At 44.7% G+C, this 25,059-nt stretch overlaps 1 protein-coding gene across 1 annotated transcript in view; it reads left to right on the top strand.

Moving 5' to 3' along the window:
* Nucleotides 1-13,645, top strand: part of LOC126455982 (limulus clotting factor C-like) — a 98,933-nt gene extending 85,288 nt beyond the window's left edge. Inside the window, exon 6 of the mRNA XM_050091739.1 lies at nucleotides 13,544-13,645. Coding sequence (XP_049947696.1) covers nucleotides 13,544-13,591 — 48 coding nt within the window. The 3' untranslated portion in view covers nucleotides 13,592-13,645. The remainder of the gene's footprint in view (nucleotides 1-13,543) is intronic.
* The last annotated feature ends 11,414 nt before the right edge of the window (nucleotides 13,646-25,059 follow it).

Here is a 25,059-nt window from a genome sequence, read left to right as displayed (position 1 = left end):
AAGCGGTTCTACGTGCTTCAGTCCGGAACCGCGCTGCTCGGGATTAGCCGAGCGGTCAAAGGCGCTGGAGTCATGGACTGTGCGGCTGGTCCCGGCAGGTTCGAGTCCTCCCTCGGGCATGGGTGTGTGTGTTTGTCCTTAGGATAATTTAGGTTAAGTAGTGTGTAAGCTTTGGGACTGATGACCTTAGCAGTTAAGTCCCATAAGATTTCACACACATTTGAACAATTTTTGAACCGCGCTGCTGCTACGGTCGCAGGTTAGAATCCTGCCTCGGACATGGATGTGTGATGTCCTTAGGTTAGTTAGGTTTAAGTAATTCTGAGTTCTAGGGGACTGATGACCTCAGATGTTAAGTCCCATAGTGCTTAGAGCCATTTGAACCAAGAGCTAATTTATTATGGATCTCTCTCCAAAGCGACATTTGGATATCACAGCTTTATTTGTACTTACTTCGACACATTGTGAGGGGGAAACACACTGTACAGTCGCTTCACTACCCACCTTGTAGTTTTACCTGCATCACAGAAGACTAGTTCTTATCTTACCTCACGACAGTCCCGGTGAAAAAAAAAAAAAAAAAAAATTTCGACGAAGATTTGCCGTCACCAGAGCTGAAAGAGTAATTTAACTTTACTGTTTCTGAAACTATTTTACTTAAGTACCTAATTAATCTGCTTTAATAAAATTTGTTTGAATTTTCTTATTTGGAATCAAGATGGATGTAGGCTTTGAGATTATGATGTATCATAATGGCTTGAAATTGTTTCTAACGATGTTTTGATCGTCTGAATTTACACAAAATCGGTGAAGACCATTGACAAAGAAATGAGAATGTAGCTTTTCAAATATCAGTGAATTAACTTAGATCAGAATTTTTAAAGTGCCTTAGTGGACGTTGCAGTGGTAGTGCTGTATTTATAGATTTCAGTATAATTAATGGTTGGGTTCTTCACGGCTCAATTAAGATGGAATTAATATATCATTACCACGCCGCTTGCCATAGCCATTTTCCTGATGTACCAAAATTCCATCATACATTAACCTTGGAATATCTTGCTTTCGAAAAGTCATAATTTCCAGAGACGACTTTAGTAAAAAAAGTCGCTGCCATAGCTTATTCCACACCAACAACCACTTAACATCGCCCGACATGACACACTACGATCGAAAGCCAGGCTTCCTCACCTGCAGCTCTACTGAAACTGTCTTACACCTGCCTCTTTTCGATTCTGCCCGCGCACCCTGTGTGCCAACGATATGCACGCAGCTGGGGCTTGAAAACCGGTAGTGGATTCTCTTGCTCTCTATTTCCATTGGCAAATACTTTTCACATTTTTAAACTAAGTCGTGAATATCACTGTCGTTGTTTTACTCTTAGTTTAGTAAAGAATTCCTTTATGCTTCTTACTACTGTAATTGACACCTGATGTATCGATTTTCAAAGTTTTTGCTAAAAAAAAATTAACAAATCTTTTATCAAATTTCGTTCGTACCTTTAAAAGTTCCAGCTCAACACATAGGCCCAATATTTGTTTCATCTCTACCTACATCTACAGACAAACTTTCACAAGCCACTATATGGAGTAGGGCTGAGAGTACCACGTACTACTAGTAATCATTTCCTTTCCTATTCCACTCGCAAACTGAGTGAGAGAAAAACGACTGTCTAAAACCTACATATGAGCCCCAATTTCTTTTATCTTGTCTTCGCGATCCTTACAGGAAATCTATGTTGCCAACAGTATAATCGTTCCGCAGCCGGTATAGATGCTTGTTCCCTAAACTTTCTCAACCGTCTATAGAGAAAATTGCGACGGCTTCCCTCCAGGTACCGGTATTCTCATTTGAGTTCAGGAAACATCTCCATAACATGTGTGTTGATGGAACCTGCCAGTAATGGATATACACACAACACAAAAAGGTTTGCATCACTTCGGTTCCAAGAGTCCCGGAACCTGTACAGAAAATTGGAATAGAGACCAACATAAACATCATTTCCTCCCTTTTTATTGCTCACGAAACCCGCGTATTGAATGTTGTACCACCATACAGTGAGACCTTCAGAGGTGGTGGTCCAGATTGCTGTACACAGCGGTACCTCTAATACCCAGCAGCACGTCCTCTTGCACTAATGCATGCCTGTATTCGTCGTGGCATACTATCCACAAGTTCATCAAGGCACTGTTGATCCAGATTGTCCCACTCCTCAACGGCGATTCGACGTAGACTCCTCAGAGTGGTTGGTCCCCCTGCGGGTCCGGGGATTAGAATAGGCCCGAGGTATTCCTGCCTGTCGTAAGAGGCGACTAAAAGGAGTCCCACCCCCTCAAGGGGGTCGTTAGCGCCTGCGTCCGGAGACGGACGGTTCCACGACCTCTATTTGCGGTCATTTTGCTTTTTCACTTCTCGTTTCTTCCTTCCTTTGGTTGGTTCCTTTCTTTGCTCTTCTCCACCTCACTGTCTTCCTTACTCTTTCCCTTGTCTTCTTTTCCTTGCCTTCTCATTGCCTTCTTCTCATTGCCTTCTTCTCCTTGCCTTCTCATTGCCTTCTTCTCCTTGCCTTCTCATTGCCTTCTTCTCCATGCCTTCTCTGGTCTCCGCCTCGGCGTTTGAGACAGTCTGTCCTCTCTCCCCCCTCTCTCTTCTTTTTCCTCTTCTTCCTTCCTCCCTGTGCGTGCCTGAAGGCCGACCCACACGTTCGCACGCGTAGCCGGTGACGGGGTAACGCGTAATTCCCCGCCCTGGGTAGACATGTAAGGCACGCACGTACCCCCTGGTAAAGGCCAGGCCCAGGGAGGGGTGATTGCCTGAGCTGATACCTTCTGACCATGCCGATTGGTCCCTCCGTCTGTTTCTCGGGAGGTGTGACCTGAGGTGTAAACATTCACCTAAGGCGGGAGTGCCCTCTGAGAGGGTCCCCACAAGGAAGGAGCGCGCCATCGGAGACGCTGGCAATCATGCGGGATTCCTCCGCAATGGATTTCACTCCATCTCTCTCGACTTCTGCCCAAAAACGGAAACATGACCAGCCACCAGTGACAAAAGTACTACCGCCTGCCCCACAGTTCCTCGTCGTTTCTCGATCTGAGGACGGAAAGGATTTTTCCTCTGTCAACCCTTTCGTTATCCAGAAGGGCGTAGATGCCATAGCTGGATCTGTCAAATCTTGTACCAGGTTGCGTAACGGTACCTTATTTCTAGAAACTGAGAGCGCCTTTCAGGCACAAAAACTGCTTCGGGCCACACTCCTGTACACGTTCCCTGTCCAGGTGGAGGCTCACCGAACTTTGAATTCGTCTCGTGGTGTAGTCTATACTAGCTCCCTCGACGGATTGACTGACGAGGAGATTCAATCTTTCCTCGCTGAGCAGGGCGTGACGGCTGTCCATTGGGTCATGAAAAAGGTCAACAATGACCTTGTACCGACCCGGACACTTTTCTTGACCTTCGATAGTGTTAAGCTGCCATCGCGCATCAAGGTGGGCTACGAGGTTATTTCTGTTCGCCCCTATGTCCCGACACCTACGCGCTGCTACCAGTGTCAGCGTTTCAATCACACTCGACAGTCTTGTTCCAATGCGGCTAAATGTGTCACTTGTGGCAGGGATGCCCATGAGGGTGACTGTCCACCTCCGTCTCCTCGTTGTGTGAACTGTCAGGGTGACCATGCCACATCCTCCCGCGACTGTCCTGTCTATAAGGAAGAACGCTGTATCCAAGAAATTCGGGTCAAAGAGAAAGTGTCCACCTCGGCTGCTCGCAAGCTATTGGCTAGTAGGAAGCCCACGCTGCTCCCAGCGGGGAAATACAGTACTGTCCTCGCCTCTCCTCGGACTACCAGGGAGGTGGCAACCCAGACATGTGATCTGACCTTCAGCACCACGGTCGTCCGTTCGGCCAGTGCTAAGATCGCGCGGTCGACGTCTCCTCTTCGTCCCATCACCCCACAGACACCAGCCCCTTCATCAGCTTCTGCTAAGACAAAGACCCAGAAGTCTGATGCACGGGCCTTCAAGAAGGAACCGTCCCGTGCAGACTTCCTACGTACCTCGACCTCCCAGCCTTCGACCGGTACTTCCACCAAACGTCCTTCCAAGAAGGCTCATAGGAAGCACAGTTCTCCTTCTCCGCCACGGCGCATTTCTTCTCCTGCGCCACCCAGCGGTTGCCGCCCCAGGCCGTCATCCGTTTCGCCTGGCCGCACCGCTGGTAGCCGAACATCTGGCCGTTCACCGGCGGAGGAAGCTCCCCCTCCCGACCATCTTCCCAAGATGGCCGATGAACCTATAGATCCAATGGACGATGACTGTCCGCCTACTGATAGCGGCGGCAGTGCTCGCTCGAAGCCAGGCCCTCAGCGGCCTTCGAGGTGACCCCTTCTTTCATCTTCCTTTTCTTCTTACGATGGCACTTATTCACTGGAATATTCGCAGCATTCGCTCCAACCGAGAGGACTTGAAGTTGCTGCTCCGCTTGCACCGTCCGCTCGTCGTAGCCCTCCAGGAAACGAAGCTACGCCCATGCGATCAAATTGCCTTGGCACACAACACCTCTGTGCGTTTTGACCTACCCCCTGTGGTAGGTATCCCGGCTCATGGAGGGGTTATGTTGCTGGTCCGGGATGATATTTACTACGATCCCATCACGTTGCACACCGGCCTGCAGGCAGTTGCCATCCGCATTACTCTCCCCACTTTTACATTTTCCATTTGTACCGTTTACACTCCATCGTCATCTGCCGTTACCAGGGCAGTCATGATGCAACTTATTGCTCAGCTACCTGCACCATTTTTGTTAACTGGCGACTTCAATGCCCACCATCCCCTTTCGGGCTCTCCAGCATCCTGCCCGAGGGGCTCCCTGTTAGCAGACCTTTTCAACCAGCTCAATCTTGTCTGCCTCAATACTGGCGCCCCTACTTTTCTTTCGGACACATCTCACACCTATTCCCATTTAGACCTCTCTATATGTACTCCCCAACTTGCACGCCGGTTTGAGTGGTATGCACTTTCTGATACATATTCGAGCGACCACTTCCCGTGTGTTATCCATCTCCTGCAGCATACCCCCTCTCCGTGCTCATCTAGTTGGACCATCTCCAAAGCAGACTGGGGGGCTCTTCTCTTCCAGGGCGACCTTTCAGGATCAAACCTTCACAAGCTGCGATCGTCAGGTCGCACACCTCACGGAAGTCATTCTCGCTGCTGCTGAATATTCCATCCCTCACCCTACTTCTTCTCCACGTCGCGTACCGGTCCCCTGGTGGACCGCAGCATGTAGAGACGCTTTACGTGCTCGTCGACGTGCTTTACACACCTTTAAACGCCACCCTACAGTGGCGAAGTGTATCAATTATAAACGATTACGTGCACAGTGTCGTCGTATTATTAAAGAAAGCAAGAAAGCCAGCTGGGCTGCTTTCACAAGCACCTTCAACAGTTTTACTCCTTCTTCTGTTGTCTGGGGTAGCCTGCGCCGGCTATCTGGCACTAAGGTCCACTCACCAGTTTCTGGCTTGACGGTCGCGAATGACGTCCTTGTGGCCCCTGAGGATGTCTCCAATGCCTTCGGCCGCTTTTTCGCCGAGGTTTCGAGCTCCGCTCATTACCACCCTGCCTTCCTCCCCCGCAAACAGGCAGAGGAGGCTAGGCCACCTAACTTCCGCTCCTCGAATCGTGAAAGTTATAATGCGCCATTCACCATGCGGGAACTCGAAAACGCACTTGGCCGATCACGGTCATCCGCTCCAGGGCCTGATTCTATTCATATTCAGATGCTGAAGAACCTTTCTCCTGCGGGTAAAGGTTTTCTTCTTCGTACTTACAATCGCATCTGGATTGAGGGACATGTTCCCGCATGCTGGCGCGAGTCTATTGTTGTCCCGATTCCTAAGCCGGGGAAGGACAAGCACTTGCCTTCCAGTTATCGACCCATCTCGCTTACCAGCTGTGTCTGTAAAGTGATGGAGCGAATGGTTAACTCTCGATTGGTTTGGCTGCTCGAGTCTCGACGCCTACTTACCAATGTACAATGTGTATTTCGTAGGCGCCGCTCTGCTGTTGACCATCTGGTTACCTTGTCGACCTTCATTATGAATAACTTCTTGCACAAGCGCCCGACCGCGGCTGTGTTCTTTGATTAGGAGAAGGCTTACGACACCTGTTGGAGGGCGGGCATTCTCCGCACCATGCATACATGGGGCCTTCGCGGTCGCCTCCCTCTTTTTATTCGTTCCTTTTTAATGGATCGACAGTTCAGGGTACGTGTGGGTTCTGTCCTGTCAGACACCTTTCGCCAGGAGAATGGGGTGCCACAGGGCTCAGTTTTGAGCGTCGCTCTCTTCGCCATCGCGATCAATCCAATAATGGATTGCCTCCCAGCTGATGTATCAGGCTCCCTTTTCGTGGACGATTTTACCATCTATTGCAGCGCGCAGTGTACACGTGTCCTGGAGCGCTGTCTTCAGCGCTCTCTTGACCGTCTTTACTCCTGGAGTGTCGCCAATGGCTTCCGTTTTTCTGCCGAGAAGACGGTCTGTATTAACTTCTGGCGCTACAAAGAGTTTCTCCCACCGTCCTTACGACTCGGTCCCGTTGCTCTCCCAATCGTGGAGACAACAAAATTTTTAGGTCTTACATTTGACAGGAAACTTAGCTGGTCTCCACATGTGTCATATTTGGCTGCCCGTTGTACCCGTTCTTTAAATGTCCTCCGTGTTCTCAGTGGTATGTCGTGGGGAGCGGATCGAACCGTCCTGCTTCGTCTATATCGGTCGATCGTCCGCTCCAAGCTGGATTATGGGAGCTTTGTATACTCCACTGCATGGCCATCCATCTTACGCCGCCTCAACTCCATACAACATCGGGGTTTACGACTTGCGATCGGAGCGTTTTATACTAGTCCCGTAGAGAGTCTTCATGCTGACGCTGGCGAATTGCCACTCACCTACCGGTGCGATATACTGCTTTGTCGGTATGCCTGTCGGCTACTGTCAATGCCCGACCACCCATCTTATCGTTCCTTTTTTGACGATTCTCTCGACCGTCAATACGGGTTGTATGTATCTGCCCTGCTACCCCCTGGAGTTCGCTTTCGTCGCCTCCTTCAACACCTTAATTTTTCACTCCCTGCAACCTTTCGAGTGGGCGAGAGCCACACGTCACCTTGGCTCCAGGCTCAGGTCCGCATTCACCTTGACCTCAGCTCGCTCCCAAAAGAGGTTACCCCCCGGTTCGGTCTACCACTCCCGTTTTGTTGAACTTCGTTCGAAGTTCATCAATATGACCTTCATTTATACAGATGGCTCAAAGACCAATGACGGGGTCGGGTGTTCTTTTATTGTCGGGGCACAAAGTTTCAAATACCGGCTCCATGGCCATTGTTCGGTCTTCACAGCTGAGCTCTTTGCCCTCTACCAGGCTGTTCTTTACATCTGCCGCCACCGACATTCTGCTTATGTCATCTGCTCCGATTCCCTGAGCGCCATCCAGAGCCTCAGTGATCCGTATCCGGTTCACCCTTTCGTGCACCGGATCCAACGCTCTCTTCAGCAGCTGGTGGACGTCAGTTCTCCGGTTAGCTTTATGTGGGTCCCTGGCCATGTCGGTATCCCTGGGAACGAAGCTGCAGATGCCGCGGCCAAGGCTGCGGTCCTCCAGCCTCGGACAGTTTCTTGCTGTGTCCCTTCGTCGGATTGTAGCAGGGTAATTTGTCGGCGCATTTTATCGCTGTGGCATGCCGATTGGGCTGCACTTACAGACAACAAGCTTCGAGCCTTGAAACCTCTTCCCGCGGCTTGGACGTCCTCCTCCCGCCCTTCTCAGCGGGAGGAGGCCGTTTTGGCCCGGTTACGCATTGGACACTGCCGGTTCAGCCATCGGCATCTGCTGACGGCTGCGCCGGCGCCGTTCTGCCCATGTGGGCAATTGCTGACGGTCCGCCACATTTTAATGTCCTGTCCGGATTTTAACACACTGCGTCTAGATCTTAACATGCCATGTACTCTAGATGCCATTTTAGCGGATGACCCACGAGCAGCTGCTCGCGTTCTTCGTTTTATCAATTTGACAAACCTCTCTAAGGACATTTGATGATGCTGTTTTTTAATCCTATGCCTGTCAGTCTGTCTTTTATCGTGTTTTCCCTTTTAGTTGTTGTTTTAAACTTGTGCCTCGCGGTGCATTCTTAACGTAAAAAAATGGCTCTGAGCACTATGGGACTCAACTGCTGAGGTCATTAGTCCCCTAGAACTTAGAACTAGTTAAACCTAACTAACCTAAGGACATCACAAACATCCATGCCCGAGGCAGGATTCGAACCTGCGACCGTAGCGGTCTTGCGGTTCCAGACTGCAGCGCCTTTAACCGCACGGCCACTTCGGCCGGCATTCTTAACGTAGTCAGGGCGCTAATGACCACTGAAGTTGTGCGCCCTAAAACCACAAAAAAAAAGGAGTGGTTGGTGGCTCACGTCGTCCATAAAAAGCCCTTTTCAATCTATCCCAGGCATGTTCGATAGGAATTCTGTCTGGAGAACATGCTGGCCACTGTAGTCGAGCGATGTCGTTATCCTGAAGCAAGTCATTCACAAGATGTGCACGATTGGGGCGCGAATTGTCGTGCGTGAAGACGAATGCCTCGCGAATATGCTAGCGATATGGTTTCACTATAGGTCGGAGGATGGCATTCACGTGTCGTACAACCGTTACGGCGCCTTCCATGACCACCAGCGCGTACGTCGGCCCCACATGAAGCCACCGCAAAACAGCAGGGAACCCACACCTTGCTGCACTCGCTGGACAGTGTGTCTAAGGCGTTCAGCCTGACCCGGTTGCCTCCAAACACGTCTCATCCGATTGTCTGGTTGAAGTCATATGCGACACTCATCGGTGGAGAGAACGCGATGCCAATCCTGAGTGGTCCATACGGCATGTTGTTGGGCCCATTTGTACCGTGCTGCATGGTGTCGTGGTTGCAAAGATGGGCCTCACCATGGACGTCGGGAGTGAAGTTGCGCATCATGCAGCCTATTGGGCACAGTTTGAGTTGTAACCTGACGTGCTGTGGCTGCACGAAAAGCATTATTCAACATGGTGGCGTTGCTGTCACGGTTCCTCCGAGCCATAATCCGTAGGTAACGGTCATCCACTGCAGTAATAGTCCTTGGGCGGCCTGAGAGAGGCATGTCATCGACATTTTACTGTCTCTCTGTATCTCCTCCATGTCCGAACAACATCGCTTTGGCTCACTCCGATACACCTGGACACTCACCTTGTTGAGAGCTCTTCCTGGCACAAAGTAACAATGCGGACGCGATCGAACCGCGGTATTGACCATCTAGGCATGGTTGAACTGCAGACATCACGAGCCGTATACCTCCTTCCTGGTGGACTGACTGGAACTGATCGGCTGTCGGACCCCCTCCGTCTAATATGCGCTGCTTACGCATGGTTTTTTACATCTTTGGGCGGGTTTAGTGACATCTCTCAACAGTCAAAGGGGCTGTGCCTGTGATACAATATCCACGTGATATTGTATCTGGGACCCCACGTGATGCAAAACTTTTCTTGATGTGTGTACTATCACGCTTCTGAATTACTTCGATGTCTTCCGAGCTGGCGGGTATCCAAAAGACTCGAGCAGCCCTTTCACGTAACAGCGCTTTTACATAACTGGAATGAGTGACTTCTTTACCATACTAATCATATTGCCACCCAGTTTTATTAATTCATCATCGCCTGTTTTGGTTCTCTCCACTTGTAACTGAAGAGAGACTCTATAATTTATGCAGCTGAGGGTCAAACACGTAAAAAGATAAGTCCTGTCTTTGGATAACAAGAAACATAGAATTTAATTGATAAAGAGAGAAATACACTGAAGCGCCAAAAAAAAAATGGTATAGGGATGCGTATCCAGATTCAGAGATACGTAAACTGGCAGAGTAGGCGCTGCGGTCGGCAGCACCTATATAAGACAAGAAGTGTCTGGCGCAGTTGTTAGATCGGTTACTACTGGTACAATGGCAGGTTATCAAGATTCAAGTGATTTTGAACGTTGTGAAACAGTCGCCGCATGAGCGATGGGACACACCATCTTCGACGTAGCGATGAAGTGGAGATTTTCCCGTACTTCCACTTCGCGAGTGTACCACGAATATCAGGGATACAATCAAACATCAAATCCCCGACATCGCTGCGGTCGGAAAAAGATGCTGCAAGATTTGAAGAGAATCGTTCAACCCGATAGAAGTGCAACCCTTTCGTAAATTGCTGCAGATTTTAATGCCGGGCCATCTGCAAGTGTCAGTGTGCGAACCATTCAACGAATTATCATCGATATGGGCTTTCGGATCCGAAGGCCCACTCGTGTACCCTTAATGACTACACGACACACAACCTTAGGCCTCGCCTGGGTCCGTCAACACCGACATTGGACTTTGGATGACTGGAAACATGTTGCCTGTTCGGATGAGTCTCGTTTCAAATTGTATCGAGCGGATGGACGTGTATCGATATGGAGACAACGTCATGAATCCATGTACCCTGCATGTCAGCAGGGAACTGGTCAAGGTGGTGGAGGCTCTGTAATGATGTGGAGCGTGTGCAGTTGGAGTGATATGGGACCCCTGATACGTCTAGATGCGACTCTGACAGGTGACACGTACATAAGCATCCTGTCTGGTCACCTGCATCCATTCATGTCCATTGTGCATTCTGACGGACTCGTCCAATTCCAACAGGACAATGCAACATCTCACACGTCCATAATTGCCACGGAGTGGCTCCAGGAATACTCTTCTGAGTTTAAACACTTCCGATGACCACCAAACTTCCCAGACATGAACATTGAGCATACCTGGGATGCCTTGCAACATGATGTTCAGAAGAGATCTCCATCCCCTCCTACTCTTCCGGATTTATGGACAGTCCTGCACGATTCTTGGTGTCAGTTCACTCCAGCACTACTTCAGACATTAGTGCAATCCATGCCACGTCGTGTTGCGGCACTTCTGCATGCTCGCTAGGGCCCTACACGATATTAGGCAGGTGTACCAGTTTCTTTAGCTGTTCAGTGTATAAAAATAATGTAAATGAAGGAGGCGAAAGGAAAAATGAGATTGAGAGAAAGTGCAAACTGGCTAAGCAAGAATGGTCAGAAGACAGACGGAAGACTCTAGAAGTATGAATGCTTGTGGGAAATGTAGAAGCAGCCTACAGTACAAATAAATTTTTAGAGAAAAGTGCAGCAGTTGTATGAATATGAATAATTCAGATGGCAAACCAGTAGTAGGTAAATTTAAGGGTCGTCAGAATGGAGGTACACACACTAGTAAATGGATTGACTGTGTGCTACTGTTTGCACATAACTGGATATCATGGGTACAGTTCTCGAGGTCGGTAATACCTTATATTGTTTTATTATATCACGTTTTCATCTAATGCCTATGTACTATTTTTGACTGTACTTGCACAGTATTTATTTTTAATTTTACTTTATTGCATATCAGGCAAACTGCACACTGCCCATGAAATTTAATGGCTGTAATCCAAAGCATATGTATTACACGGGTTACATATTGTAAGTGTTCTTTTTATTCTGTTGACTGTTACCAATAGTTAATTTGCATCTTTTATGCTAATTACGTTTTTCTGATCCGTATGCAGTTGCTTGAAAATTGCTACACAATCGAAACGTTATAATATACGAAGGGTGTTCAGTAAGTAATACAGCAAAATTTTTTCTCGCCTGTTTCCTTTGAAAAAATGCGGAATTTGTTGTGGGACATAGTGTAATAGCCCCTATAGTTCATGAATTTCTGATAGGCGCCCCGTTAGGCGCTACATAGACTTCAAAATGGCATCTGTAACACAGTGCATTCCAAGCAGGGTGGTTAAGAAAACCAGATATTCATAGACGTTAGGAGAATGTCTACGACCTGGCAGATAGGTCGTTGGACGAGGCATCTGTCATCATCGCAGCATGTTTGCTGCAACCTGTCTGATCTATCGCGTGGCGGCTTACCACACACAGCTGTGACCCCCGGTTGGCACTCTCTTTCGAGGTGATCGACGGATCACAATCAAACACCTCGCTGCTCAACTACACTTCTCTGTTAGTAATGCTGACATGCTTGTCCACCAGTTAGGGTTCCTTGCTGCCTAGGAGGAGACTATAAAGGGCAACGAAGAACCATCTGTGCGGAGTTGCTTGCACGTTACAAGGCTAATCGTGACAAATTTTTGTCGATCATCATCACAGGCGATGAAACATGGGTGCATCACCTCGAACCGGACGCCAATTAATGGAGTGGTGTGGTAGCATCTCTCCCTCGAAGAAAAGGTTCAAAGCCACACCCTCAGCCGATAAAATCATAACAACCGTCTTCTGCGACCTAAAGTTATTCTGTTTTATGCCCCCCCCGCCCCTCATGGTGTAACGGTCAATCCCGAAGTGTATTTTGCTACCCTCAGAAAACTGAAGTAACGACTTGAGGGTGTTCATTGTCACAAAAATGTAAACGAACTTCTCCTTCTCCGTGACAACGCAAGGCCTCACATACAAGTCTGCTTACCTGAAAGGAGTTCACAAAACTTAATTGGAGTGTTCTTCCTCGTCCACCCTACAGCCTGGATATCTCGACTTCTGACTTCCATCTGTCTGGAAGAGATACGTGCATGATGGGAACGTTATTGATGCAGCAAGAAATTGATTCCGAAACCTGCCGGCTCAGTGGTACCATGCTGGCATACAGGAGCTCCCATAAGGCGTTTTGTCCGCCCCCAGTCGCTGAGCGGGGTGCCGGCACGGTAGCTCAACGTGCTCGGTCAGAGGGTTAGCTACCCTCTGTAGTAAAAAACTGAGTGAACGGATCAACATAGAACCTGAAGGGGTGTTATCGGACGTCCGCCACGAACAAATTCAACGACCAACATAGAGCAAAATGAGACTAAAAAAAGTGGTCAGCGCGACAGAATGTCAATCCTGAGGGCCCGGGTTCGATTCCCGGCTGGGTCAGAGATTTTCTCCGCGCAGGGACTGGGTGTTGTGTTGTCCTTATCATCATCCTTTCATCTCCATCGACGCGCAAGTCGCCGAAGTGGCGTCAGATCGAAAGACTTGCACCCGGCGAACGGTCTACCCGACGGGAGGCCCTAGTCACACGGCGTTATAAGGCGTCTTAAGGCCACCGTATTGAGAGGAGTTTGTTTAACAATGAGGTTTTGCAGCCAAAACAGTGGGGAATAATATGGAGTGTTGGAATCTTGAATAACACCAAACTGCTTTCAGAAAAAAAATGTTGCATTGCTTTTTCAGTGGCCAGTCAAAAAAAAAAAAAAATGAAGACAGGAACGAAAACCTATTTCTTTCATGAATTCTAGTTACTTGTACTCCCCTCTCTTCCCTGGGATTGTTAACCTCTGACTTCCCCGTGAGCTCCGACCAAACATGTGGGGGTGCTTACTACTGTTACATAAATGAAAGTAATGTATATTTTGTAAACAGTGCAACTAAAAACGCTACGTGATGTCTGTATGTTGCAGGTTGGCATCCATTTGCGATGGCTGTACAACGTGATGAATACAATTTAACTCTCCAGCAGACACGAGGATAGCCTTGCCATCCTTGCAGATATTACAACCGTGGGTAAAACTTCCAGCTTGAGAAGTGTTACAAATGAAACCTAATTTATACGTGAGGCATCCAGTGTAATTTACCAAAGAATTGGTTACTGAATTTTAAGTCTATTATGTGGACAACTGTTTTTTGACAATATGCCTGAACATGTTTGAGCACCTTTGTGCCATCATCAGTAAACACTGTTAGAGCTTTAAAACCAAATAATGACTCAAAATTTTGTACTTATCTGATATGTAGCACTGAGTAAAATAAACTTGTAAGTTGGAATTGTGTATCAGCTTTTGCGTCTTTAACAAAAATCCGAACATTAGAGAAAAAATACTCCTTCACCTAAGATTGCTTAAATAAACTAGTGAGTGTACATGGACATCAGTTCTCCTGTTTTCAGTCTGCAGCAAATTCTCATAGAACCCAGGTCACTCCCGCATCAGGCGAACAGAGATTTGTTAAGTCCCTAGTGACTTGTTAGGGAATATTTTTTATTCTTGTCGTGAATACTTTTTAACTATTCATCTTGCCGTTGCTGGAAGCTCCTTTTGCTGCTTTTCCATGTGTACGAATTAAATTTGGGTTTTTAAACTCCACGTTCTGCAAAACAAAACGTTTTTCCTTTTTATAGTTCACCCAAACGTTTTACGATCCCTATGTGTCACCTTCACCTTGTTTTACTTCTGTATAATATTAATAAGACTTTCAGTTACTTTTCTGTTTTAAGCCTGCAAATTATAACACATGCATTTTAATTTTTTTGTGACTGATTACCTGAAACTTTTCAACTAAAAGTTTGATCGTACTGATTGGTCTACTTTTATTTGTCCTATGGCTTCATGAAGTGAGATAGCAATCCAGTGCCATGTTGTGTTATGAAATGAAGCGGATGGGGCTCTTTGTATTATATTTAAATGAAAAATTGAGCATCAGATACAATTTTTAACAAGCAGTATTGTTATTCTTATCGAAAAAATATGTATACCAGGGAAATTGTGCAGAATATATTACAAGAAGTATGGACGACGGTTTCACATCAGCAGCAGCTAGGTTAGCGTTCAGCTTGATACGAACAGAGATTTTGAATTTACTCTGTATTTTAATGAACGTATCTTACGTATAACAAAAGAAACAATAAAATGCTGTATTATTAATTCTTTGAATATTCACTCGTACAATGTTATTTTTCCTTATACATATTCGTCTTTTAAATTTTTGTCCGCAATATTCTCAATTGGCTTTGCTGTTACATACTACACTCAGTGTCTTCTATAGTGAAATTTGTATATCCAGATCGTATTGTATTTCCCTTACTCTTCGGTTTCCAGGTTGCCTATCCCTAAACTTTGTATCCCTTGACACACTAAGTTCTCTTCCAATGATGGTAAGTAAATGTGATCATATACGTCACGGTGGGGTCTTTAGTGCAGTAAAAAAAATTTGCAAGAAAAACTCGTTATAAGTAGAAAAACTTCAAAAATTACTTCCAGAATAAATGTAAATTCACTGCCAACATAAAAAAGCGAAGCACCCAGAAGAGGAGGGGGAAATTAAATGAAAATTCACGAGTTGAGAAGGTACGTGATGTTTCAGTGATTACAAAATTGAATCAAATTTGCAAACAACTTGGCAGTATGAACCCACTCATCAGTAAGACGTTGTAGAGCCTCTGGTCTGGATGCGCGCACTGCTGCAATTGGGTAGGGTGGGATAGAGACATTGGATCCTCTCCTGAGGCAAACTCCTGAGCAAACTGGCTCACAACTGTTGTACCTGGTCCTTGATATCCCAGATACTGTGCACTAGGACAGAGTTTACTTCAGTCATATTTCCACATTATTCTATAGAGGTCAGATCTGCAGATCTTGTTGGTCACACGAGTATATCAGGGTCATGCAGACTGTTCATAGAGACACGTGCCATGTGTGGATAAGGATTGTCCTGTTGAAAAATGGAACTGATATTGTCGCACGACTGGCAATACATGAGGACGCGAAATGTCTGTGACATACCGTCGTGCCGTCAGAGTATCCGCAGTCACTACCAACTGTCACTTGAAGTCATACCCGATGACCATCTACACCACGACACTAGGAATAACACCGCTGTGTCTCCCCAAAACACTGGAAGAATGGGACCTCTCCCTTGGTCGCCGCCATGCTCGCCGACAATGATCATCCACGGAAATGCAGAAACGAGATTCATTATTAAACATAATGCGACGCCACTCATGTTTTACGCCAGCGGCACCACTCCAAATAGGAATCCGTTCGTATTGTGGTGTTAACGGCAACCTATCCATGGGATGGTAATAGCTAGTTTCCAGCCAATGGCGCAGGACGACACAATAAGTTCACTACTTGTTTTCGGATGACAGACACAGATATGAAGTCCCTTATGGTGGTCAGCCGTGATCAGTGATGTGCCCGCCGAAGGTGGCGCAGGAAAAACATCCAAGTGGAAAATGAATCTGAAGTTTATTGTAACACATACACAAACAGCATATTCTAATGGGAGTTAGTATAGAACACAATAATTGAAAATGGGTCACTTTTTGAATACTGAAAGAACAATAATCTCTGAAGACTGAAGGCCCGAAAATGTCATAGTAATCTGAAAGTTCCAAAATCCGCTGTCCATGTACTAAGCTTGCCACAATCAGTCTGGAAGGGATGCTCAAAATTTAAAATCTCGAGAGTACGAGTAAAAGTTAAAGTTTCGAAGGGATGCACAAAAGTCTAAGTTCGGCGTATTGCCAGTGAAAAGCAGAGACAAATATTATAAAGTACAATTGCTGGTCATGGCATCGGATGCCTTGTCTCTTTACTGATAGGCCACGACTAGTGTAGGTGCGTAGCTGGCAGCTTCTGATGGCAAAAGTCGACATGGACGACGACGTTGACGTTCCAGAGGTTCGGCGCCTGGCCCAGGAAACTCACTCGAAGCGATTTTCTGAGCGTAGACCGGGCGCCAGCCAAAATACTGCCGGGTGCTGGAATATTGCATGTACTGCTTTGGCCTTATGGTCCGTGGATGAGAAGAGATTCACGGTGTCAGTGACCTCTTGCGGCACTTGGAAAGTCGCCTAGTGGCTGGCTGGAGTGTGTCCATCCCTTCGCTGTTGTCTGAAGAGCTGCCTCTGCAAGGTTCGTGCCCGTATAACCCATCTGTGTTGTTGGTTATGACTGACAAAGTGCAGGGCATCTATGTTGTCGGTTGTAGCTGACTAAGTGCAAGGCCTAGACACAGCAATCGACTGAAACATTGACGACCAGCATGCCTGCCCTCTTTTCTTATGCAGCCCAACACTTATACCACCAGTCAACATCTAATTTCTGCTATTTAAGCCATCATATAAAATACTGTATCTATGATTTAAATAGTATACCTCAAATACCTTTTTACATGTATTGATTTGAATTTGAATTAATTCTTTTGGGGAAATAGGATTTTATTCAGACTGACATTGTCTGAGGAAGCCATCATATGCATATGTTAATTTTAATTACATTATTCATTTACTTGGGCAGTTCATTGTACAGTATGATTCGCTGGTTGTAAATACTGTTTTGAGTGTTTTGTTTTATTTTTATCGATAGCTCTTGTTCCATTAACGTGTAGTAATTATTAATGTTTACCTTTATGTGCAAAGTGTTTGATGGATCTACTCGATGATGTAGTTAGAATCCTCATCTATTAAAGACATATTTACAATGAGCCTCATTATTGTTTTCATTTTTCTTGTCGTCCTTTTCCGTAGTTTGAATGTTGTGGAATATTATGCACACTTTATCCCCAAAAACTGATAACATACCTAGAATGTAAGTGTTCATAGGAGCACTTACTGTTACGCACTGGTTGCAGGAGTCTATAGGCATAACATACTGATTAAATTTGCTAGTATCCTTGCACTGTCATTCCGTTTCAGCTGACAGTCGTGTATCTCTAAAAATGCTGCGTGTGCTACACCGTCTATGGTATTGTCGTCTACATTTAATGTTTTTCCTTTTCAAACTGAAATTCACGCGGTTTTTTTCCTTTATGCTCAGCGTTAATTTATTGCTTGCGGCCAATTTTAAACACATGTTAAGGCTTTACTCACTTTATCTGGCGTTCTTGGGTTTTGTCTGCAATTAAACTGTGCCTGTCATTCGCAAAAAGTATTTTACTTATCTATTTATCGTATCGCATACATCGCTATTCTTATACACTTTATAAACAATTTAACTAGTATTTATTAATTTAATTGGTATTTTTTCTCTATGCATAACGCTGCCTGGAAAGCCACTGATGTGTTTAAAGTACAGTTATCTTCCTAAGATACTACTGTTCGATAACAGACGAAACACTGAATTAACTGATGTAAGGAGAAAACAGAAAAGTGCAGCAAATGAAGCAGGCAAAAGACGATATTGACTTCTTCAAATTAAATTGTCAGAAAGTGAAAAATAGCAAAGCACGAGTGGCTTGAGGAGAAATGCAGAGCTGTAGAAACATGCGTGACTGTGGGATGTTGCATACAGGAAAATGAAAGAAAAATGTGGAGAGGAGAGCAGCAGCTGGGTGAATATCAAGAGCTCAGATGGGAAGCGAATACCAAGCGAAGAAGGGAAAGATGGAAGGAATAAATAGATGGGCTTTATAAATGAAAGACATATCATACAGTATTGTGTAAATGGAAGAGGAAATAAATGAAGATGGTATAGGGAATATGATAGTGAGAGAAGAATTTGAAAAATCACTAAAAGATCACCTAAGTTGAGACAAGGCACCTATTGTAAAACTGTAGAGGTAGGCCAAGGCCTAACCCTAAGCAGGCAAGTTCAAGTTGTAGGTTGCGATAGTTACGTAGCGTGCTCAAGCCGGAGAAGTGCGTCAAACCGCCTTTGGACGGAAGACCACGACATGAGCTATCTTGAGGCTCTGATAAATATGTTGCAAAAAGATTATCATTTGCGGCCTGTGCTCTCTCTATCGTCTGTACCCCAGTTCCCAAGTATGATTGGAACCATTAATTTGCTGCTCTTCTTACCCTTAACGAATCTAGCTTAGTCACTAAAATTTTGTGTTCAAGGTCATCCACGGATCAAAAAATATTCCTGTTACACAGTTACCGCTGTCTACGTCATGAAATAGTACCTTTATAAACTCAACTATGACCGATGTTGTACTTCTACTACTTCAGAATTAATTCTATAATTGTTGAGAATAATGACGGTAGAGATATATTTGATGTCTTCTACTTTGCCTTTCTTTGATAGAGAGGAGCCTTTGCTTTGTTTACACTTTAAAATTACTTGAGCTGATGGAGTTAAGTGAGCTTTATGCTGTGTTCACAGTTTTTCAATACACGGACTGGCACTCCCTAGCATTTCTAACTTTTCATTTTTTAATTATTTTATTGTTTTCTTTATTTCAAGCTTCGTGGTGGGTGTCAATATCATTGTACATTGTCCTTGTTAACTTTTTGCAGTGCTACGTGGAAATGATTATTCAAACTTTGATGCGTCCTAATAGCTTAGAATGAAGCCCATACAGAACATTAAGTTTTAGTAGATCAAAATAGGTGCTACAATCGAATACAGATACCCACTTAAATTTATACTAGACTAAATAGAATAAAAAACGCAAACAGTCGAAATGTGGCAAAAAGTGATTAGTACATCCCAAGAACCGCAAAATGGTGGTAGAGGCCCTCCAGCTAGAGGACAAGATACGACGTGTTAAGGAACAGCATCTCGGGCATCATTCGCGGCCTCTTTGCATTGGACTGACCGGAACGTATACATGAAAATGGGACACTTGGCTGCACGGACCACAGCTTACTGCTTCTCTCCATTAAGCACTAATTATCCCACAGCAGGATTGCTCTCTGACCTGACAGCAACATGACAGCTTGCAGAAAAATGGCACAGTGTCTTCCCTGCCCTGTGTTTGGCCCTCATGAGCAGGCAGACGCTGAGTTCTTTGTGCAGGCCGATAGATCTCCAATGTCATCAAATCGTCAGTGAGCTGAACAGAAATTTATGGGGTAATACAACATAATGATATCGGAAAATGTCAGATAATGTGTATAAAACCATTAGAGATTTGACGAAAGGAAAACCATAGGACAAGACGGTGTTTGACTAGAAATGTTTAAAACTTGAGGTTCAATTATAGAAAAGGAAACTGCTAAAGTGTTTACAGAACGTTCACAAACGGAGGTGGTTTCTCAAAGCTGGAGTAATGCTGCAACTGCACTCTATGAAAAGAAAGAACACTAAGTACAAAAAATAAAAACTACAACCCAACTTGCCTACACCACATAAGCGCTAAAATTATCACGACCAACGTAGAAAATAACACAGGATTGTAGTTAAGCAAATGAATATATTAGAGTTAGGAGTGGATATAGCACAAGTGACGACTTTCAAGCCGTGAACAAAATTGCAGAGCGGCGCAGTACGTATGAATCGCCACTCAGTCTTAGATTTTTAAAAGCGTTGATTCAATATCAACAAAATATTTACTACCAACTCTTCAGAAACAAAGAATTTATTCAACTTAGAACAATATACTGAAAATATAATCGACGCTACAACTTCCATTAGAAATTAGCAGGGCGGTGTGAAGTTCTGATTTGAAGGAAGACTCATTCAAGATGAATCCTTATTACCAATATTTTCACACGTTCGAAGGGAAGTCTGTGTGTCCTTAAAATGGAAAAAAAACCGAAAAGGGATACGTATTGCTGGAACATAATTGAACCGATTTAGTTTTTCTGATGATAATTGTTTCCTCTAGCGCAGGTAAACTCCAACTGATGGAAGAGAAACACAGTGAAAACAGGGTTGAACATCATCTTCACTGTGACTTAAATAGTGAAGTCATGTCTGTGGAAAGGAGTAATAGAATTTAAAATGAAATCGTAGAAAGAGTTGATGAGGTTACATATTTCAGAAATCTGAAGACGGCAGTACGAACAGGAAAATACATATACAGAAAAGTAAAAATAGTATGGTGTGATTCTGGCAAAATGGAGCTTGTAACGTGTCAGGAACTGGAGATTTATAATCAGCATTTCCAATTTTGACTTATGGTGGTGAGATAAAAACTTTTAAAATGTTAATCATAAAAAATAGAAGACTCTGTGATCGATGGAGAGATGTATTTTGGGAATTATTAGACGGTACAGAACGAACTCTAGTGTCGAACTCTTTCACTGTACAGTGTAAAATACACTCACTGAAGCACTGGCACAACACAAATGATAACCACAGCCACGAGAAGTGAGGTCATTCTAAGCACGTCTGAAACACTGTAACACCATAGCTTACACACTACATACTCTTTGTTGATTCATTTAGCTTTCTATTTTGTTCAACATCCCAACGTTGAACTTCTGTAATTAGTGTACGATTAATTCGATACTGTAATGAAGTGTAATCTCTGTAATATGCACAATATGAACAAATGATCTTTTGTCTTCCTCATATAATCTCTTTGGTTATCTTTAAAATTAAATTATTTTATTTAAATAATTTTGTGCAGAACTACCAATATATACAAATGTTCTGTTTTATTTAAAATGTTCGTTTGCTGTTATGTAAACTGCTGACCTTCACTTAGGGTTCTTAGTTATTTCGTATGTAAAAGGTGTTGTGGGTCCCCTCGGGAACGGAACTGTGTAGCGCGCGCAAATTGTGGTTGGCCTAGGTAGAAAAGGTTGAGCCATGAGTCAGTCGGGGACGAGCTACCAAACTATCAACTACTCATGTAAAAGTTGTGTATTGTGCTGATTCCGAGAGAGGCTTTTCCTGACGTTTTCCAGTGCCTTGGACGGATGGAAAAAGAGCTAGAACTATTCTGAAATTGTTATCTATCATCGCCACCAAGAGATGCGGAGTCCAGCAATTCTACCTGCAAATCCACCTACCAACATGCAATCGCCACCACATTGCGCAATCACTGTAATGGAACACTATACTAATGTACAGTGAAGGATCAGCTCATAGGATGTTGTAGTGTTCCCAAATATAAGGCAAAATTTGAGTGAACTCTTGTAGCTGCCGTGATTTATCGTCAGTCACGTATCCACTTAGGGTCCCTCCCACGCTAAAGTATTTACGGAGTGCCCTTTATTAAGGGCATATTAAAATTAATATGGCATTAGAGTGTGCTAAAATTAATATTGTTTGTTGAAAGGGCCTTACAAATATCTCAAATTTGTGTTTTACTGCAGTAAAAGTTCAGAACTGCAACTGTTGAGAGTTATATGTTCATGCTTGCTAAGTACTTGTTTCTCTAGTGTACTGAAAGTGTGTTTAGTTTGCTCTGCTACAGAGGGCAAGATTAAGGGCCCCCCTCCATTGAAAGTAGTTCAAATGCACAAAGTTACTTAAGTATAGAATGTTTTAATTACTCTTGCTATTCAAGTCAAATTCTGTACAATATTGGGTTCCTCCTGTGTATTGAAAGTGCATATTAATAGTGTAATAGGATCCACAGTTTATCCTTTATGCTCATGGTAAATAACAATTAATAGAAAGACCACTATCTATGAAAAGAGTAACTTTTTTTATTCAAAATTCAGTGAGAAATTGTTTGTTAGTGAAATACACTTAACTTTCATTCTACATAGAAAAGTATTCAGCCGAGAGAGACTTAACCTATGACCAGTTCATAATAATGCAGTGAACTACATTTACAATTTTTGTCAGATAGGAAAATGTTTGAAATGTAATACTGAACCTATGTCCAATCTATGATTCCACAGTGAATATTAATAGTAATGTTATGAATACCAATCAGTTTGAATAAGCCCTGAAAGTAATAGTGTGTATGGTTATCTGTTATATTTATGCAAATAGTTTGTTCTGCTCTGTCAGATCCAACCTTACCGTGAACATATGCAGATGTCAGAGTTCATTGCACTCTCGAGTGACAAAAGTATAGGCTGTGTTTGCCCATTGAAGTTACTTATTTTCAGATCTTGAATAAGAACGTTACTTATTCTCTTGCCTTATTAGGCTGGAGACCGTTTTCTTTATTCTTTGAACAGTGTAGACAGGTAAAACATTGTTTGTTTCTGTTTAAATATTTACGTAATTTCGACTTTCACTTCCGATAAGCCACCTCCGTTAGGTTCAACACGGTCAACATAACAAAATTCGTCTGAGAGGGTAACACTGCTCTGCTTCTTTATACTATAACTGCTTGAATAAAAATAATTTCATTATACAAACTGCCTCCAGCTTTGAGGTTATAGTGTAGCAGTAACGGACGGAAGTGCTATGCGTGGCTTTTCCGTGACAGGACTATTTGTTCTGTTGGGGCATAGTACGTTATAAACCAAATTTGGTATTTGATTGCACAAGCTACGTAAATGCAATTGTAGTGTTCCGGAAGGAATGCCCAAGCCTGTCTGTAAGTTAAACGGAAGGATCGTGAATGAAACATGTGCATACACAACGAAGAACGAAACAACCACAAAAATTCCAATAACGGAAGTCAATCTGAGGTATATTATGTTCAGAGGTGATTCAGTGGCGAAAGCAAAAGGTAAACAGTGAAGGTTCATACTGTAGTGGTGACAGCCCCCATGTGTTAGTCGCGATCTTCATTTGTTTCGCCGTGCATTCGAGCAATAGTTCTGGCCCAGATGTAAAATGTCCATTCCCCCTCCCGTCTCGAATTTACTGTATAGGGCGACTTTGTACCACAATGGCATTCCAACGTTGCTCTCCGACTGCGCGCTGGATCTGTGGTAACGACGTCGTCTGCCATGTCCATTGAAGATTATGATGGCTCCAGGTTCACTGTGCATTTGATCGTCTGGCGGCTGCTACTCCAGAGGCCGATGTGGAGTTCTCTGTGAACAGAAGAACTAGACGTCAGCTTGATGATCCCTTCCTAGGAATGCTGCCGCTTAGTTGTTTCTGTGCAATGCCCGTTGCACACTTTGTTTTGGTGGAAGGACAAGTCCGCAGGTTGTAGGTGTGTTTGGCTCTAGCGGCAATAGTTTGGCCTGCGTGGATGTCTATCTTCATCAGAGGTCTGCCCCCGGAGACCACCGCAGAGAGTGGCGCCCAATTCGATTGGCATCTGTTCATCTGCGAGCAAACTGGCGTACGTGGTATGTTGCGGTCATGACACTCGTAAGAGGTATGAGGCTAGAACACGTACACATTGCCTCCATAACATTGCCTTTTAACCAACAGCTATATAGTTAACGTTGTCCTTTTGTGTACGGTGAAAATTACCGTGCAGTTACGTTTACAAATGGCCGGTACGTTGCCTTTGCATGAGAACGTTAAAACAAGGGTACACGTGCACAAAAAGAAAAGCTGTGCAGTACGTTTTGCTAGCGGCGAGGCTCTTCCCTTTAGAAAACAAGAGCACTGTTTACCCCAAACAAATACCGTCATTCACGGCACAAATGTACCATCTAATGAAACTGATTACCGCAAAAAACTTGCCTTGCAATTAACATTAACCTTCTTTGAGAAAATCAACACAGCATTCAATGACCAGATGAGAAGCGCTGCATGTTTAACAACTTCAGGGACAAAACTAGTGAATGGACGTCGTGAAAAAACCGCCATTAGAAGTGTGAACCATAAACAAGCCGCAATATTTCGTATCTTAGCATACTTTAACTACCGGCAAGGACGGAATAACGCAACATCATTATCATAACGTCTCACAATCATACATCAATGGTGACCAGTTAACACACTGTAAACAAAATCGGAGCACAGTTTGACAAGGACACTCATCATTCCTAAAACCGAAGTTCCTATGTGCTGTTTCTCTAGTATATGAGCAAGAGGAAACAGACAGGCGCACTTACACGCTTGCTCGATAGCGCTCAGACGCACCACTGACGGCTCCAGTCCTCGTGTGTTCCGCTAGCACGCCTTCCCCATACATCGAACGGTAAGCCGCTCTTCACACATTGCCCTTTCCCGCCAGCTGACTTCATGTGGGGTCCCTCCACTGGCGTCCTGATCCTGATCCATCCAGAGTATGCGCCGAACCTTTAAATTTCCGCAATCGTGCGAAAGGCGCCTTCCCGTCACGGAACACGGAACTCAGTGCTGTTGAAAGAGGCTCTCTGAGCCCGAGTATCGATACAGCGGTATGGCGTCTATTATGTCCCAGGCATTTTCCAACATGAGTCATGGAGAAAATGACAGCCCTTGTATTTACTAATTCGTAATGCGGATGTGGCAGTTATGTTCACTGAAGAGCCAAAGAACTGGCACACCTGCCTAATACCGTGTAGGGCCCCCGCGAGCATGCAGAAGTTCCGCAACAAGAGTCACGGATTCGACTAATGTCTGAAGTAGTGCTGGACGGAATTGACACCACGAAGCTTGCAGGACTGTCCATAAATCCGTTAAGGGTACGACGGGGTGGAGATCTCTTCTGAACAGCACGTTGCAAG

The sequence above is a fragment of the Schistocerca serialis genome, chromosome 2 (assembly GCF_023864345.2).
Source record: "Schistocerca serialis cubense isolate TAMUIC-IGC-003099 chromosome 2, iqSchSeri2.2, whole genome shotgun sequence".
In the NCBI taxonomy this organism is placed as follows: domain Eukaryota; kingdom Metazoa; phylum Arthropoda; class Insecta; order Orthoptera; family Acrididae; genus Schistocerca; species Schistocerca serialis.
Note: the sequence above shows the minus strand (reverse complement) of the source record. Positions and strands in the feature narration are given on the sequence as shown.